Genomic DNA, 19659 nt, shown 5'->3' on the forward strand with positions numbered 1-19659 from the left:
TAAACATGAGATCAAACTGAGAGGCGAGGCCCCTGCAGAGCCACTTACCCCCCTCAAGGCCCGATTCTCTGCTGAGGCTGATGGTTGGACCGGTGACTACGGTTACTCCCGTCTGGCTGCACGGATACAGGCGCCGGGCAACAGCATCAGCAACAGCATCAACGCTGCCTCCATGACATCACCAAGGAGCGCTCTGATTGGTCCCAGACACTGCCAGCATCCAAGCCTCAGAGCCAATGGTAGCGAGGAGGAAGGATTGGGGGGGGAGGGCTGGGATCCCTTTGTGTCGTACCGCAGGGTGGGTGGTAAAATCAGTGTTTTATTATATGGTGCAGAAGTGTGTGTGTGTGTGTGTGTGCGTGTGCGTGTGTGAGGGAGAGAGAGAGAGAGTGTGTGTGGGGGAATATGCTTGGGGAGTTGAGTGAAGCAGGGTGAGAAATTGATGAGGAGTGTCCGTATGTGTGTGTGTGTGTGTGTGTGTGTGTGTATGTGTGTGTGTTTTTCTCAGCAGGGTGTCTGGCTAGAAAGCACGCAGGACTTTAAATTATTCAGATCCAAAGTGTAAATACAGCCACGAATGGGAACATTTAGCTTTGTGAAAAACATGCATGAGTGTGTGTATGTGTGTGTGTGTGTGTGTGTGTGGTGGGGAAGATAAATACAACATAATCTTACTGTTATGGGGTAAAATCTATTCTAATGTAACAAGTATACCATTAAGAATGAACTTTACTACACTACTCACACTAACATAAACACTAACACAGGTACTGCTGCTGACTCACACGATGATGATGATAAGGATGAGCTTTCTAAACTCATATTTCTCTCCTTAGTTTTTAATTAAGCAAACATTAGGGAGGAGCCGGCACTGATAATGACATTATGACCACATTCCTGCATATTAAACCATCATTTAAAGCTGAATTTCCTCTCAGATTTCCCTCATTATGTCATTTAATCCGTCCCTGGTTGCGTCTTTGGTAAGAGGCCTTTGGAAAGGAACACTTTCTTTGTTGTTCTGTGGTAACAAACTACATTAAAGCCTCTTCATATCCATTACAAACCAGTAATATGTGTGGATAAGTGCTTGACTGTGTTGATGAGATTATTAAGCCTTGTAGTATTTATGTTTACCTGTGGGATCTTTTTTTATTGTGGAAGTACAAAATATTCAGTTCGGTGACCTCGAGCCACTCCAGAGTTGCGCAACTCGATTGCCTCAGCTTCCCCTCACATGCGGCCTCTTGTGCCGCCTTGATTGACCCAAATTCGACTCTGTTTACATCCGAATTTGTGACTTTAGGGCAAAAATGAACCACATTAGAGACCTTGTATGTTCCAGTGCTGTTACTCGGTTTGCACAAAAAGCTTTTACTGACACTGCAGGTGACAATACGGATGAAAACTGGGAAAGAAATGTTTGTAAAGACTTCAAATAGCTGTAATGTTTGAAAGTGATGTGATGAATACCAAACACACGGCTGCTCAGGGGAGGACAAACATGGAGGAAAAGGCAAAGTTCCGTGCGGTGTGTTGCCGCCCTTTGATCCTGCATGCAGCTCACGTTCATGATGTCACCACGCTGTCCACAGGCACATGAGATAAATGAGCTCTGAGAGAGGGAGAGAGAGAGAGGGGGGAAGAGGGGGAGAGAGAGGAGAGGGGGAGCAAACAGTTTGGGTGTGTCCTGTTGTCACCCTCCTCTCTTCTTCCCCACCAGCCACTGCTGACGGTAAACACACACACACATGTGACATTGGGGCATTGCACACATACTGGAAATGAGATCACCATGGAGAGGGAGAGAGAGAGCAGAGAAAGGGGGGCGGGGGGGAGAAAAGAGAGAAAGGAGAGCAGGATCAAACAGACTCTCATTCTGGGAGAACAAAGATAAGAGAGAGGACAAAATATATGAGAGGAGAACAAGCAAAACACACACAGGGGGGCATAAATAGTCCAGGGAGAGGAGACAACCTGGGTGGAGATGGTGGAGGGAGAGGAGGAGGCTCTGGGGATGAAGAAGCACACACACAAGAAGCTCAATGAGGGAGGACAAAGACAAATGCACAACACAAATCCACCCATCGCCAAAGAAACCTCCGCAAATTAGCAGGTTGAACATGCTCATCCATCGTGGAAAACCAAAAAAGCGGAATGTTGGATTGCTTAAATGGTCAAAATATCCTGATGTATATCCTGATTCAGGAAAATATGAAGATCAACAACAATAAACGGTTTATATTAGTATATATAGCTTTTTGTTTATTGGAAATGCAATTGCAAATAAGCCTCAAAAAAGCCATATCCCGAAAGCACAGACACACACACATACACACACATACACAGACACATACACACACTCTGCTCCGAGCCCTCGTGGCCTGTAAAAACATAAACAGTTACAGTAGGTGAGCAACAGCAACAGAGCCCTGATCTAAAGTCTGACATCATCTCTCTGTGCCTCAGGATGAGATCATCCCATCCAACTCCTGGCCTGACTCATTCCACTGAGTGTGTGTGTGGGTGTGGGTGTGTGTGTGTGTGTGTGTGTGTGTGTGTGTGGGTGTGTGTGTGTGTGTGTGTGTGTGTGTGTGTGTGTGTGTGTGGGGTGTGTGTGTGTGTGTGTGTGTGTGTGTGTGTGTGTGTGTGTGTGTGTGTGTGTGTGTGTGTGTGTGTGTGTGTAATGGGAAGTGCATTGAGTTTGTGAATATATGAGTGGACGGTTTCAGTCCTTGCATGCCTGTGCAGGTGTCCATTGAAGGACAATTAGATTAAAGCTGAAATACTCTTCAGAGTGATCTAATGGAAGTTGAAAGGCTTTTACTAGCATTGATGATGACAGGAGGTCCTGGTATCAAGGTGGAAGACACACACACACACACACACACACACACACACACACACACGATTGTCGTCTCCACTTCCTCTTTTCCCGGATGTTTTGGCTTGAATAGCGTGTAGCTTAGCTGAAAGCAAGACGCCTAGTTTACGACTCTCACAGCTTCATATACAACTGAATTCTTTGTTTCGCATCCAAATGAATGGAAATTCCCATTTGGTCAAAATCCACACGTCAGACTGTTCAAACTAACTTTTCTCCCCTAGATGACATCACATATCTCACTGACAGCACTGGAGCTGTAAAAGGATTGAACCTTTTTGCTGAATTTTTCTAGTCAAACGAATGTCTCGAATGGTGCGTTACCATAGGAACAGGGAGCTGACAAGTGCAATGAGAGAAAAAAGTGAGTGACTGCCAGGGAAAGTGTGTGTCTGTGGGTGTTTTTATGTGAATGTGTGTGTGTCTGGCATAGTCTTGAAACATGTGTTGGAGTCAGTGCTTCCTTGGGGGATTTACAGGAATGGTTTTGCGTGTGTGTGTGTGTGTGTATGTGTGTGTGTGTGTGATGGCGATCTGGCTCATAAACACCACTGGGTTAGCAAATAGCTCACAGGTTAGGGAGGCCTGGGAAATAGAACAGAGTTGTTGGTTTAAATCCATAAAAATTAAGAACCAATACGAGGATCCCACAGCTAAATGGCTTTACTGCAGTCGTTTGCAGAAAACAAGTGTGGGAGATGCCAACTATGAAATGTATTAATGGCTCCTGAAATAAATCCTTTAAAGAGAAACTCCTCCAAAACATGAAGCCTTAGCTGTGCTCTTGAAGTGGCACTCAGGTCAGGGTGTCGAGTGCCAGTGGGGCTGTGGATTTGCAATAAGAACACAGGAATCAATGCAGAAAGGCTGCTGACTGTTGAGTGCACAAATTGCAAATCAGTCTCGTATTCCACCGTGGAGAGTTTCCTATCTTGTAAAGTATCTCATAACGGAATTGTAACAGTGGTACCAACAGATGTGGATTCAAACGCATGAGTCAGCACTGGAGAGCAGGTAGAATCAAACAGAGGGAGAGAGAGAATACATATGAATCCAAGAGGGGAAAGCAAAAGGCAAAATACTGTCAGATCAGGGGAACAAGGGACGATGGAGAACAGGTGAAACTAATCAGGGCGGGATAGACGATCGCGCAGGCGTGATATGACAGGAATAAGATTCTTCCATCTTCTGCTTCCTATTCATTCCAATTTTATTAGACCAAGAACAGCACACACATCTTTCCACAACTTGTTAAATGGGAACTGATCTTTTTCTGACCTGCTCAGCTTTCACAAGCAAACAAGGAGAAGAACACAAAACATGCAGAAGCAAATGAACATTTATTTACAAAAACAAAGGACAATAAACATCTGACCTTTAGTGCACTTTGAAAAAGAACACTGAGGACTGGACAGGCCGGCTTTTATACCAGGAACACTGACCAGGTGCTCCTAGTTGGAGATTACGTGGCTCCACCCAACTAAGTACACACACACACACACACACCAAGGCCCACACAGACATTTCTTCACATGCGTGGCTTGTCTCTTGTCTTGTCTAAGTGAGATCCATTTCAAAGACTCCATTTCATTATGTCTGCAGGGCTCTGACACCCTCTAGTGCCTGGATAATAAATGACTCCCCTCTCCTTTCAGCAGGCTCACTTCATGTTTACACTGCAGTGAACTTTACTTCCTCCTCACAATGACAGCATCCAATGTTGATTGAATGTTCAGTGACATTAGCACAACATTGCTGTGTTTCACTCCTTTTTGTTCAGGTCTGCAGAAACATTCTGCACTGGTACTACTGCTATGTGTGTGTGTGTGTCCAGGGTAAATAAACTTCTGTCTACGCCCATTCAGTCCAGGGGCTAAATGTATGCGCACACTACTGCTGCTGACCTCCATCCAAAGGCCTCCAGCCTCCCGATCCCAGGCCTCGTCTGCTCAGCCCAGCAGCAGGCAGAGCAGCGACTGGGGCTGCTGTCAGGAGGTCTAATGTCTGCTGCCAGATTGTGCTGGAAGCCTGACTTGGACACGTTCTGCTGGGCTGTTAAACTGATCTCTAAATCAAGCCTGGCTGCAGTCTGTAGTCTTTTTAGCACTGCCATAATCACACAAATGAAAAATGAATACTTCTGGATCAGTGGAGCGCTAATTAGCAGTGTTATGACCGCGGCGCTCGTCTTGATCATAACAAAAAGGGGAGACCACACAGTACAGGGTTTGGTTCAAACAAAGGTTGGTACTTTTAATTCACCAAAACCAGCCAAAACATCATAGTCAACAAACTCATAGGGCCCAGGCTCCAACCTTCCAGGCAGGAGCTTAGAGAGAACGAACAGAGAGGAGAAGCCGGCTTTAAGGCCTCCTCTCCAGGTGGGATCAATCCTGCTGATTGCCTCTGACGCAGGAAAGCAGCTCCCTGAATGGGAGGAGCAGCGAGAGAGAGCCGCAAGGACAAACCTAGGGGCCATCATAACAGTTGGAGCGGATAAGTGATTCATGTAACTCAGACATTGATGTAACATCTACACATAAACACTATATCGCTTACGAAACTTCATCTTCCATTTATGTTTAAGTGTTGGCATGGAGGTCTTGGGTCTCTTTGTTGGTGGTCTGACTTTGGCTTTGAAAAAAGAAGAAGTTTGTTTTGGTTGAGTTGTGTTTTTGTGGCATTATTTTTCAATCAAATAAAAGATGGGGATGTTTCTGTGTAAAAGACTGGGTCCCGCTGTATCACTCAGGCTGCACTGCAGTGTCTATTCACGGGCGCGAACCCACTACTTGAGCGGCACGGGGGCTTTGGCCTGCTCCGTCACCGACCTGGGCCGGTGCACCCCTCCTTAGACGACCTGGTCGTCCCGGGCTCCCCCAGGACACCCATATCGATACCGAACTTAGTGCGGACACCCGATCAGCACAGCCCACTGCAGCTCAGAGGTCCTGAGCTCAAGCGATCCTCCAACCTCAGCCTCCCGGAAGCTTGGACTACAGGCGCGCGCCACCGCACCCGGCGATTTACTCTCACACTCATAGGAGCTTTGGCTTTGACAAACACGACGTTATCAAAGGCGCTACAGTGCCATCTGGCGGTGGTAATGATAACTGCAGTACTCATGGTATCAATATGATTGGTTTACGGTGAATTAGATTAAGTGATTCAAATAGCAATGCTAGAGTGAAACGAGGGTTAAGAAGAGAAGGCTTATTTGAAAATGAATAAATAATAATATGATGTTTTTATTTTTATATAACTATACAAATACATAGAATATTACCAAATCAAGAATAAACTGTGTACCTGTATAATTGGGACTCAGAAATAGGTTATTAGAAATAAACCCCCAGTGATCCTGCATACTTGTTACACTGCAAACATATTGTTTCATATTTTTGTGTTTATTTACATTAACATGAATGAGAAGATGTTTTATTATTCATAAATAATACAATAGATACTTTTCCTCCACTGGAATCTCAGATTTTGGACGTCACCGTAATTTGGTATAAAATATTTATTCAATATAACACAAAAACCCCTGTCATATCCGTGTCATGTGTTTTGGCACTGAACACATATGCGAGCCCTTGTGTTTTTCTGGTATTTTACTGTATGAATAGGAGATCCTGCTTCCTGCGTCATCTCATTGGCTCATGTCACCGCAGTGTGCCTCCCCTCAGGCCGCTGCGAGGCTCATCCAGGCTGCAGCCATACCGGGGGAAGACTGTCCTCCCTGCCCGGCATCTCCGCTCCTCTGCACCGGGACGTGGACAGGAACGATCGCCTTGAGCATCTGGATCATTTCGCTGCTCGGATCTGTGTATCAGTTGCAGGAGGTAGAAGAGGTTAGAGGAGGAGAAGGACGAGGAAGAGGAGGAGAAGGAGGAGAATCGGGAGAATTGCTATGCTACTGTTTGGTCCTCAAGAGGAGGAGCCAGTTATTCAACGCTGCAAGAGAAGGCGCCGCACACAGAGGTAAGATCCCTTTACGTAATAGAAATTATTAGGTTTTATCTGCGCCCTTGCTTGCACTTGAACGCATCGTGTTGTTTCTGTTATCGATCACGTTCGCGAATCTATAAGGGACATTCTGAGGTGGAGGTGAACGCGAACACAGCCTATTAAACATGCCACTCCCTGAAATAGCTCATTGATGCCCTGGACAGACCCCTCAGTAAATAATTAAAGTGAAGCTCCGGGATTTTTGAGTAGACGTGGATGGTGCAAAATGTCCAGGACGAGCTAGATTTGATCTGTATTCATTTCAGATGGCACACATGTACGCGTACAGTCATATGGGGTCATTGTGATGACAACAGTTTCTCATTCTGAGTCGAAGCACAGAGATCATTACGCTGTTGCCATGACTGAGTTGTACAGATCTAGAATAACAACCTGCTGTAATAACAACCACAGCAAACCTGCAACAATGTTATCCTGCAGTCAAAACATCAAACATAAGTCACTCTACCAGCAGCAGAGTGCCGGGGCGATGCTGCGAGCAGTCTGGCAGTCTGAGCTCTCATGCATCTGAAACCCGCATTGCTGATGTGGGCTTCTGTCCACTGAACAGATATTTAATAGGCTGTATCATCCCTCTCTCTCCCCCTCCTCCTCCACCCCCTCTGACATCAGGCTTGAACACTGGCCTTCTTTTTTCTCCCCTCCTCGCACTGATCGCAGCAGCAGCAGCTCCGTCACAACAAGTGAACAAGTGTCACAGGACAGAGGGGACGCATGTGAAGGACAAACTCCCCCCTCCCCCCAAAAAACAAAACACCATAGCTGCTTAAGAGAAGATAAAACTGCTTTGGGACAGATGCTGGTGGTTGTTGTGTAATAATCCCATCTGTCATAGGTCATCAAGAGTCTGAGTGCTATACTATAGAATATCCTATATTCAGTCACATGTGAAATTGAGAGTCTGTGCCAGCCAGTTGAAAACACTTGAGAGTGCAATACACATGCTTGTCCATATTGATTGAAAGCAATGATGGGTTTTTTTTTACTTCAGCACATAATCAACAGCTCCTCTCCTTCTCATTCATGTGTCGGTTTCTAAAGAGGTCAGATTATTTAAACGGATTAAAGCTGTCTAAGTCAAATCAGTATTCTGCCGTCTACCATGTATCCTGCTGTTGTTGTTGTTGTTGTTGTTGTCATTCTAAGATGCGACAGATTTGCAGGGAAACATCCACCAAGGTCTTTGTCTTTATGCAGCGATGTCCTGTGTTTCTCTTGGCAATGGAATCTGTCGCCTTCCATCCTTTGCCTGTCTGTTTTTGGTGGTTTGCTGAAGGAGTCCAAAGTTCGGGTTCTATGAGGTCATGCGCTATGTTTTTTTCTCGTCTGTAGGCATTCCTCCTTTTCTTTCTTCTTTCTGTGTGAATGATAGAAGAAAGGGCTTACGGGAAAAGACAGTTTAGTTAAAGTGTCATCTCTCACACACTCTACAAAACACACCGATCCCTGTTTAATATGTGTAAAATGCAGACAAATACCTTTTCAGGAGTATAGACTTATTATATTTCCTGAAACTTTAGTTCCCAGATATACTAACTCTCATGGGAGCTGATACATCACCATTGATTTTGACTCTCCTGCAGTGACATCACCACTTAACCCTCAGAAGGTGTTTCCCTGTTCAATCAACCGTGTCACACAATAATCCGACTTTAAGAAAGGAGTGAGGTCATGATTCACGACGCATGTTACACATCACACACCTACAGGACCTGGAAATGGGATTCTTTACATTTGATGAGAGGTTGAAATCCCTTGCCTAAATGTTTGCTCTTTGGCAGTGAAAGAAAGTTGTAGGATTTGTAGTATTTACCTTTTTAAATCTCAGAAATCCCGCAAAAAGAAAATCCCAGTCATCGTTATTCTTGGAAAGGCAGATTAAAGTCTATCAGGCAGAGAGTTCAAGGGGAAAGGAGGGACATCAAAGAGGCTTTTGCCTCAGTGTGGAGGGGGTCGTATCTTCAAGAGGATGCTGCTTTTGCCCTCAGGAGTGTTTCTGTGCATACACACACACACACACACTGCTCTCATTCAGGAAAAGAGGGACCCATTAGGCTGTAAAGTGAAGATGTGCTCTTCCTCTCTCTCTCTCGCTGAGTCCTTTACATTGTTGATCTCAGCCTGGGGAAAGTCTGGCGTTAAAGATGGCAGCGTGTCTCTTTCTCCTCCCTCCCTCGCTTTGTTGAATTCAGGGATTATCGTTGTAGAAGAACCCGCATCCAGTAGAGTTCTGGAGGCTAGGAAACTGTGACCAGGACACTCTGACGCTGGAGTGGCAGCTTGTGGTGGACCTGCATGTTTCATTTGTTGCCTGTGTGTGTGTGTGTGTGTGTTGTGTGTTTGCCCGTGTGTTTGAGCTTGTGGTGGTGTGTATTCACATCAGTATATACATTATACACACCATTAATGTATGCATGGCTTGAACATTTCGTGCTTTTGCATTTGTTAAGTGTGCTTTTGATGAATTTATGTATGATAATGATGTCTATAAATACTCAGCAGCATAATGTTGTGTTTGTTCCAGAGTTTGTAGTTTGGATTTCGGGGGACTTGATCTATACTTTTTTGTAGAGATCTATAGAAAACACATTTAACTCCAGATGTTTCTATATATTGTGCAGGCTGTGGCTTTGGTGCCTTTTAATGAGAGAAAAACATTAAGATCCTAATGCACAGAGCTCTCCTTCTCTCCTTCTATGCAGAGGAGGTGCAGGTTCTGAACTGTAGTGTTACATAAAGTCAGATTCTTGGAACTATTCTGGTCTCAGCTATAGAATTGATCCAATAATCATGGTTATTTTCCTTGCGTAATTACAGAATGAGCAATAGCGACACAGTTCTACATCTAAAATAGATGCTAATCTCCAATTATATCATAATTAATGCATCACTTCATGGCCTGTAATTAATGCGGCGCTCACACGGAGACAGAAATTGTCAGCCGGGTTATTTTAATTGGTCTGGGGTTTCGCGTGAATCATCTGCTGCTCCCGCTGGCCCGATGATGAGAGGTCGCTGTCGCCTAATGGAGAGCGAGTGAGTTGTCTGTGCTGTACGTCACCGCCTCGCCCTCCGTCTCAGCGCCCCGAAGCTTCCTGTCACAGCCGACACACATCTCTCATCCCTCTGCTCTTTGCGCATGGTGGCTGTGACCTTCCTGCTGCTGTCTGAGGCTGAGTAAAGGGCAGACCAGGTCACTACCATCGCTCCTGTCGCACTAAACCCCTTTGTTGTGTTTTCATTTTGAATATCCTCCATCTAAATGACTCCTGGGGTAAAATAATTTAAGCTTATAATTAGGATTTCTATTTTTGTGACAATACTGGAAGGTTATAATTCAAAATGAGTTGCTTGGATTTTATTTTTGTAAATGCTGTCAGACCTGATCACAGCTCAACTCTGTGTTTACTCCACAGGGGAGGCAGAGGAACAGTATTTAAGTGCGATAACGTGACTTTGTGGTAATGTTGTTTGTGTTAATTAGATATCAACGGGGTGCTAAAGATGATATAGCAGTTATAACAACATTCGCCATGACGCCATATGTCCCACACTGTGATTTAGTTTGTTTGTTAATGTTTGTCTCCAGGCAAAGGGGCAGCTGTGATTGAAGAGGAGGCCTGAAAGTATGAAGAACAATCAGCCAGCACAGAGCTAGCTCACACAAAGAGTACTGCAGCGGAGGTGGGCGACGAAGAGGAGGAGGGAAGAAGAGAGAGAGGGAGAGAGTGAGAGAGAGAGAGAGAGAAGGTGAACCACATGACCGGACCTCGGAACGGATCCAAATTAGTGATGCTCCCTTCTGGCAGGGATTACCTCCTCCCCGACATCTCCCTCTCCATCTCTCACGCTCTTCCTCCCTCGTAGGACAGAGCAGCTCCGAGACTCGAGTCGTGAGAGCTTTACTGTGCTCGCCCACACACACACACACACACACACGCACACACAGACAAACACACGCAGTTGCATCCTGCTCATGGTCGTTGGCCTGCCCTCCTCAGCCACTGCCTCTGCTCCAGCCTGCAAACATGAAGAGGCCCAAGCAGCAGACGGGGCCTCTGAGCTTCTTAAACTTCTTCAGCCGGAAGCCCAAATCGGAGCTGACGCCCGACAGGCCCGCAGAAGCCCGGACCAGGGAGGAAGTGGCCATCACCCTGACCCCCAGCGAGCACGCCGAGCAGGTGAGAGCGCATCTTATTACACAGTCACAGGTCGCAGTTGCACTCAGGGTACGCAGGCTTTTATTGGTGTGAGCTAAAGTTTGGGCTCAACAAGTTGAAACCAAAGCAAGTTCACAGATTTGGACTTTATTTCTACCTGGTCATCCCTTCATATCGCTACTCAGGTCAGACTGGAAACAGAAATGTTGTTGTTTCATTTCCAAAGTGGATAATGTGTTTGATGTGAGTTTGTAACACTTTCGATGGGAAGCTGTGACGTGTCAGAGCTTTAAAATGGATGAAATGAAGGCGTTTTGAAAGTGCAAGTGAGGCTGTTGATCATTAACTTTTGTCTCCGGCTTGCTTACGCACTCACACACTGCTACACACACACTGTTACAGCCCAAATCCATTAGAGTGTTTATTTAATTAATGGGTAATTTCTAGAAATTCAGTTGCCATGATACCAAGTGGTCCAAATGAGCCCCCCACATGCAAACACACACACACCAACACTCATGTCAGTGTGAATGCGAGGACATTCCATTTGCTCAGATTTGACTCCCTGATGTGTTCTCACAACTCACGCACCACACGGTGTCACAGTGACTTTTGATGAGGACTTGAGTCGTTATGCATGGCTGCTCATTTCTGGCAGGACCACCAGGCCCTCACAGCAGAAGATGCGGGCGAATCAGGAATTTCTGGAGCCGAAAGAGGAGAAGGAGGAGGGCAGACGACGACGGCGGCGGCGGCGGCCGAGGCCTGCAAGGACGGAGCGGCGACGGCTGAATGCGCGGCGGTGGTGGCGTTGGCGGTGGCGGAGGGTGGAGTCAGCAGCGGCTCCACCGGCGTCCTGTCCCTGTCCTCCTCCAGCCAGGATCAGCTGCTGGACGAACACTTGGAGGAGTGTCCACTGTGCCTACTCAGCCAACCGCGGTGCCACTTTCCACGCCTCACCTCCTGTTCCCACCGGGCCTGCTCAGACTGCCTGCGTCAGTACCTGCGCATAGAGATATCAGAGAGCCGGGTGGGTATCGCCTGCCCGCAGTGCCCGGAGGCCCTGGCACCGATGGATGTCCAGGCCATCCTGGATGACCAGGCCTTGCTGGATCGGTTTGAGGAATACCAGTTGAGGCGTTTCCTGGCTTCTGACCCAGATACACGCTGGTGCCCTGCGCCTGACTGCAGGTAGAGGAACCAGGACACACACACACACACACACACCCCGGCTGGTTATTCTTCTCACCAATTTCAATGCAGATGTCAATACCATCGGTCTGCATTAAGCATCTAAATGAATAAGTATTGAATGAGCTGCAGAAGGAGCCGTATGTGGGTGAACTCATGACCCCTAAGAATAACAGGGTATGATTGAAGCTCAATTGAATTCAGTGGCATACAGACAATATTTCATGCATACACACAGATTTCATCACTGAATCACCTTGATTCACATGAAGGGTAACAGGATGGAGCAGCTGATGGGAGCTCAAAATGTGTGTGTGTGTGTTTTAAGCTGTGTTCAGGGAGCCTTGTAAGAAACATGTGGTGTATGCGTCAGGGTGTGGGGACTGGGTGCTAGACTGTCTGTCTCCTGGCTGTCAGTCCTCCCAGTCTGCTCACGATGGATGACCGCAGCAAAAATCAATACAGCAATCTGTCTGATGCGTCAAATTAAATATAACACGGAGAAACAAGAGATCTGCTATCTGCTAAGGTATCTACAACACATTTGCACAGTTGTAGAATTGGAGTTTCACATATCCGCATGGTGTTAGGAGTGTGTGTGTGTGTGTGTGTGTCTGCTTGTAATGACTGATAGTATCTACAGAGTGTATAGAGAGTGTATGTTAATGGTGAGTAGCCGCCACATTATGTAAAGAAGCCACAGCTCTCATGTTCCCCACATACACACATTCCTGGAGGTCTTACTGACGCAGGCTTAGCTACAGGTTATATCAGAGAGAATGAGAGAGACAGGGAGAGGGAGAGGGAGAGAGAGAGAGAGAGAGAGAGAGAGAGAGAGAAGGAGAGAGAGAAGGAGACAAAGAGAGTGAGAGAGGAGAGAGAGAGAAGAGTTAGAGAGAGAGAAAAGGAGAGAGAGAGGAGAGAGAAAGAGAGAAGAGAGAGAGAGGAGAGTGAGAGAGGATAGAGAAAGAGAGAGGAGACAAGAGAGAGAAAAAGAGAGAGAGGGAGAGGAAGAGAGAGGAGAGAGAAAGAGAAATGAGAGAGAAAGAGAGGAGACAACAGAGAGAAAAGGAGACAGAGGGAGGGTGAGAGGAAGAGAGAGAGAGGAGAGAGAGAAAGAGAGTCTTGATTGCAGCACTGTTAGGCTTCTATGTGCTCTAATGATGCTCCTCATAGATCAGTTTGAGTGAAAACCTTTTCAGCATAGAGCCCATCTGAAGCTGGAGTCTCTGACCCCTCATGAATCGCTTGCTTTTGTTTTCACGCGCACAGGCTCATAAATTTTTCAATCGTCAAATGGACGAGTGAGGAAGTCCGGTGGAATCTTCCGGCTCCAGCCAATGGACTCATCACTCTGATGAGCGTTCAAGATGGGAAGATGGAATTATGGTTGAAGCCGCACCAACTCCAGTTAAACAGCTTAACATTCCAATTCTGTGCGTCCTAGAATTATTGACACGTTGGCGTATCGGGCTGCAGCCTCTCGTCGCCTTTGAGTCCCCAGATTCTTCCCGCATGCCGACTCCCCAGAGGAAAAACCCAAAACACAGCTAAATCCCCCCTGAGGGAACATGATGATGTAATGGCGTTTCTGTTATTCCTCCTCAGCTTCTCTCTCTCTCCCCAGCTATGCAGTGATAGCTTACGGATGCGCCGAGTGTCCCAAGCTGAGCTGCGGTCGCGAGGGATGCGAGACGGAGTTCTGCTACCACTGTCGCCAGCTGTGGCACCCCAACCAGACGTGCGACCAGGCCCGCCGGCAGCGAGCTCGCCACACGTCGGGCGGCGACACCTCCACCCTGTACGTCTTCAATGAAGAACCTGGAGGAGGTATGAGCGGGGTGACGTTCTGCTTTGATATGATTCTAAACCCTGCTGGACTGAGAGACGTGACGGTGTGATGTGAAGGGGTTGCATTGATCCCCGTTTAATTGGAAATATTGGAACTTTTTCCTGTTTGTGAAGATGCAGAGGAGATCAAACCCTGTCCTCGCTGTGGTGCCTACATCATGAAGACCAATGATGGCAGCTGTAACCGTATGAACTGCACTGTGTGTGCCTGTCAGTTCTGCTGGTTGTGTATGCAGGAGATCACAGATGTGCACTACCTCAGGTAACCAACCACAGGTGGTATACTCCAAATGAAACATGTCCTGGTTGATTTGCCTTCAGACGGGGGGGGGGGGGGGGGGGGTGCAGACAGTGAAAAGTGCTGAAGTGATACAACAGACGAAGAGCAGCAGAATTTGATCCCATCCGTTCGGCAGCATGATGTGATGCGATGGCGCCGGTTCAACTCCGGTATCTACAAGAGACGAACCTTCCTCAGTTCTTCATAAGAGGACCAAAACTTCCCCAACTTGCCTCACGTGTACTCCAGTCTTAGATTCTTCTTATTTGCCGGTCAGCGTGGCACGGTGACGTCATTGTTTTGAAGCCGCACTACTACAAACCGCTCGCCTGGGCTGCCATCGATTTGTACGCTCCTGGACGTGAGCCACTGCTGACTTTTCATCAATTAATACTGTAAGCTCCATCTGCCTCCACGTTTCTGTGCTGCAGCGTTTGTAACTCCAACTAAGAGACGGGCGAGAGGCAGATTAGCTACATTTAAAGAAGCAGTTTCATCTCTCTGCTGGCTGGGATTAGATTCAGAAGACGTTGACACAAAGTAGACGTGACCGTATTGTATGAATTCTCATCTGCCGGACTTTTGGCTTGAATCAGAGATCAGCAAAGCCATTATCCCCTCCTTTCCTGCCTTTCCTCTCCTTTTCACCACATCTGCCTCTCAGCCTATATAAATAACAATAAACGTCGTATAGAAGGCCAAAGCTTTTAGCGCCCAGCAACAAATCTGCCGGTTCACTGCAACCAGTCCGAACCTTAATGTCTCCCTATAAGTCCCCACGCCTTTAAGCACCTCAGAGTGGCGTTTCCTCGCTGTAACACAAACGCACGCTTTCTAAGGTCCTATTTGTGTCGTTCATGTCATCAGGTTGATAAGCTAATGCTGCTACAGGTTAATGGCTGCTTGGTGTAAACAGCTTACTGCAGAATGTTGCATTTAAGTGACACTCTGTGATTCTACCCGGAAATGAGCGTAGCGCCGCATACGGGAGGGTTTGCTACCAATTCTGGCTTTGCAATTTATCATACAAGTTGACGTCAGCGCCCGCCGTCTGCAGCCCAGCGCAAATTTACAACCTCTCTTGGTGAGATCATGCAGTAATGATGTAATGACAGTAATAAATCAGGCCGATAATTGGCAGCGCTGGTTTGTTGGCTCCCTTGTTGTTGTGGCTGCGTATGGGAGTATAGGATGAGGTAGAGGAGGATGATGGGATGAAGGATAAAACGTCTCCATCCTGCTCGCTACAATCTGTCGCCACTATCTTCTGTCTTCAGTCCCTCAGGCTGCACGTTCTGGGGGAAGAAGCCCTGGTCGCAAACCCGCAAGGTTCTGTGGCAGGTGGGCATGTTGCTCGGAGCGCCGGTGGTCATCTCCCTCATCGCGGGCATCGCCATCCCAGTCATCATCGTGGGCATACCAATCTACATGGGCCGCAAGGTACGGAAGAGTCAGGGAACCGTGTCGCCCTTTGTTCTAGTTCCTTTCTCCTTCCTGACCTCATCTCGTCTTCATTACCCTGCAGGTCCATGGTCGCTGTAAGAAAAACAATATCTCAGGAAGTAAGCACTACTTGACGGTGGCGAGCGGCGTGATGATGTCAGTGTTTGTGTCACCGGTCATAGCGGCCGTCACTGTGGGTAAGGACAGAGACACGGAGCCCACACACACACGCACACACACACACACACACACACACACACACACACACCTAAACACAGAGGCATTAACCTTGCTGTGTACAGTAAACACCCCCCACACTGTGCACAGTAGCAGTTTGATGACTCATGCAGACAGAAATCCTTTTAAGCTTCAGGAGCTCCACGGCTTCCAAACACGCCTCTGCAGTGTCACGGCCATCACACACGCACACGCACACGCACACGCACCCACACACACACCTTTGACACCTGTGTGTGTCCGTCCTCGTCCTCGTCCCTGGGCGCCTTTGTTGTCATTCATCACTCTGTTCCCGCGGATGAAAATAGCCGTAACTTGGCTTCCTCCCCGCCGTGCCTTTCATCGTCTTCATCGTTCTTCGTCCTTGCTTTAACCTCTCAACAATCTATTCTCTCCCTTTGGCCCATGTGTTTTTTTATCCTCCCTCCTCCCCCCTGCTCTTCGTCTGTGAGCTCTCCGGCTGGCAGGCTCGCCCCTCTGCTCTGGTTTCAGCCCCGTCACTGAATCAATAGCGTGTCCCAGTGTCCCGGTGTCCCAGTGTCCCAGTGTCCCGGCACCCACGGCTGCGTTAATGATGTCCTTTTTGTGTTGGGTCTGCACTCAGCATTGTCCTCCCAAATTCCAGATTTCAATCAGAGGTTGCGTAATCGCTGGGCCCACTGGCCTGGGGGGGAGGAGGGGGAGGGAGGAGGGGCTTCTCTGCTCATCAGGTTTGATTGAAGTAGTTTTGTGAAGCTTGAAATGGAACTCTGTGAATTAAACTCACATTTTATACTTTTTTTTATTCTGACTCAGTAAATATTGTCGTCTCCTAATGCACAAACAATAAAAGAACATTAAGGAAATTTGCTGACGCTCACGTTTCACATGACAGCGTTCAGTCACAGCTCATCACAATAAATGCAGTTTTCTTTTGCACAGTGAAGAAGAACAGGCTCCCCCTTGTGTTGAGTGCCAGTAATTGCATTGAAAGTTGAGGCCATTGCAAGCCTTTCTCTGTTCTCTTTTATATAGATTTATGACTGTATTGTTGATTGCATCACCTCCTGTATTAACTTTAGATATGCTGTCAAGTTCTGGACAAAATTAGGATGATGAAGATAATACAAACACATTTCTCTCTCTTTCCTCTCTCCATACTCAGGTGTGGGTGTTCCGCTCATGCTGACTTACGTTTACGGGGTGGTTCCCATGTCACTCTGTAGGAACGGTTGGTGTCGACCGCAGAACGAGCCGCCGGAATCACACAAGATCCAGCTGGAGGATTTAGCCAGCTGTGAGTTCATCCCAGATTATCTCAGTTTAGGGGTTAGACACTTATTTTGTCACCCTGATAACAACATTAAGTGCATTTTGCTTTTCCGTCCCAAAGTGTGGCCTGATCTGATGAAGTTTCAACTTCTCTTATAGACCTTCTATTCTCTCATGTAGTCAGTGATCACTGGACGATGGGTCAGAAAAACCCGGCTCTCAGCGACACCAGCGTCCAGGAAGTCCAAGTCAGTGTGCAGGAGGTGGGCGTCGTCCCCTCTACGAGCGCTACGAGCACTACGGCGCCCCCGGAGGAGGAAGAGATCGACGTGGGATTGGATGAAGCCACCAAACGCCATGGATACACCCAGCAGGACAGCCAATCGGACTGCGAGGTGCTTATTGTGCCTGACAGCAAGTCCAACGACACACAAGACTCGCCTCTGAGGTGAATGTCTCACATTTGTGTCCCTCTCAGTTTGCATGAAGCATTTTGTTTCTATTTTGTTGTTTGTTTATTGACACCCTTTGTTTCTGTATGCCACCACAGAGATGGAACCAATATTGAGGTTCGTGTGGAAATCGAGACCCATCCCAGAGGCGCCCGCCAGTCCAGCCTAAGCAGCGTCCTGTCCAGCCGAAGCTTGTCGGTGGAGTCCCTGGGACAGTCGCAGTCCCAGTCCCAAGACTACCTGTGTGCCTCAGAACGGGAAGGGAGACGGGCGGGAGGACGAGAGGGAAACGAGCTGGAGGGAAGAGAGAAACCGGGAGGAGAAGCGGGAGAAGGAGAAGAGACTGTTTTCGACGGCGTATGAGTGATGCGTGGTGTCTATATTGATCCTGGAGATCGCCGGCCAAGGCCACGTCCTGCTTCCACGACAGGTCCTCTCCCACCAGATGCCTTCTAGCTCCGCCCTCTAGAGACGACGCGGGTTTTTCGAGAGAGCAAATGAAAAAGACGAAAAGCCAAGTGTGTGTGTGTGTGTGTGTGTGTGAGAGAGAGAGACGTGTGTGACATACAGTATAGCATGAACAGGAGACAATGATGTAACAGTGGAGAGAGGAAAGTAACTATCAGAGACCTGAGAGGAGTCAGCCTGTTGTTTTTCTATGTTGCCCTTTATGAAAGCGACTTCCTTCCCCCGACATCCATCTAATATGAATCTATTTAATGAAGTCCACTCTTTAGCTTTACTTATTTTAGTGACATAACATCCCTTATATCCCAAAAGCATGGTTAGTTCTGTGGGGGAATGAAGGATCTAAGATGCAACTGCCTTGTCGCTGATCCAACGCTGTGAGACGGAGGGATCATTTTGATCTCCAGCGATGTATTCAGAGTAAACATTAAACAGACAAAGCATGTTGCACACAGATTTGAGAAATGTTGAAGTAACTGGGCGAATACAATCCAGAGGAAAACGGTTCACGCCTGGTTCATCTCTACGGGAGGTAAAGGTGCTCTGGGACGCTGTGGCACTGGTTGGTGGAGACGACAGGAGGGCTCATAATTACCAATAAAGACGTGCTAATCTCAGATCCAGTCTTCCATGTAAACATATAGGGCGTGGCGTCTCTTGAGTCATGCATTCTTTCAGTGTTGGAAACTTTTAGCTTTCAAGAGACTCTTTTTTTTCCCCCCTTTGAAACTGATACTGATAAGGAGACTTTGCTTTATTTTGTTAAGATGTACATTCTAATGCAGCAAATGCTTGCGTTAGTCACAACAGTAATGGCAGCAACACTGCAGTGATTTTTAAAGGAACCTTGCAAATGGCTGCATGATTCTATTACCTGCTGCAGAGAACACATACTCACAAGTACGGATGCAAACACATAAATGCAGCCACTCACAGCAGCCGGTGCAGTTGCAGTGCTGCGTGCTCAGAGCATTAAATATAATCGCAAGACCCTCTGAAATGATCACAGAGCACCAAAATTACAACAGCAGCATGCCACCTCAGGCTATTCTGTGATAACCCCGTCTAGATGATTTATAATAAATACATGAATATACATGCACTGCTTAGCTTCCTGAGTGTGAAATACTTGTGAGATGATCGCAGACTGATAACCATGTGGAGAGAGATGAAATAAAGATTTCACCATGACGGAAAAAACTGAGTGCAAGTTATTTACTTCATTTAGTACAAAGATACCAAATCCATTATTACGATTCTGATTCTTCCCATCATCATTATAAGTGTTAATTATTAATATTATGATTATTATGATTATTATCATCATCATACTCTTTATTGTTATTGTATTATTGTATTATTGTATTATTATAATTATTATAATATTATTATAATTATTATTATTATTAT

The 19659-nt window shown here is 46.9% G+C and overlaps 1 protein-coding gene across 1 annotated transcript; it reads left to right on the forward strand.

Moving 5' to 3' along the window:
- The first annotated feature begins 10944 nt into the window (after positions 1–10944).
- LOC143016526 (E3 ubiquitin-protein ligase RNF19B) lies at positions 10945–18649 on the forward strand. Its single transcript, XM_076170901.1, has 9 exons — positions 10945–11097; positions 11735–12267; positions 13895–14097; positions 14233–14380; positions 15676–15838; positions 15924–16038; positions 17223–17354; positions 17489–17777; positions 17880–18649. The coding sequence occupies exons 1-9, from the start codon at positions 10945–10947 to the stop codon at positions 18142–18144; spliced, it is 2001 nt and encodes a 666-aa protein (XP_076027016.1). The 3' UTR covers positions 18145–18649.
- The last annotated feature ends 1010 nt before the right edge of the window (positions 18650–19659 follow it).

This window comes from Genypterus blacodes, unplaced genomic scaffold, assembly GCF_046128005.1.
Source record: "Genypterus blacodes isolate CSIRO-AG114 ecotype Tasmania unplaced genomic scaffold, CSIRO-AGI_Gbla_v1 ptg000233l_1, whole genome shotgun sequence".
In the NCBI taxonomy this organism is placed as follows: Eukaryota; Metazoa; Chordata; class Actinopteri; order Ophidiiformes; family Ophidiidae; genus Genypterus; species Genypterus blacodes.

What these genes read in the sequence shown, in the direction of transcription:
- LOC143016526 (XM_076170901.1), top strand. Translation starts at nt 10,945, where the DNA reads ATGAAGAGGCCCAAGCAGCAGACGGGGCCTCTGAGCTTCTTAAACTTC. An exon ending in ACAGATGTGCACTACCTCAG is followed by an intron (nt 14,381 to 15,675) that starts GTAACCAACCAC and finishes TTCTGTCTTCAG; the next exon opens with TCCCTCAGGCTGCACGTTCT. An exon ending in ACACAAGACTCGCCTCTGAG is followed by an intron (nt 17,778 to 17,879) that starts GTGAATGTCTCA and finishes ATGCCACCACAG; the next exon opens with AGATGGAACCAATATTGAGG.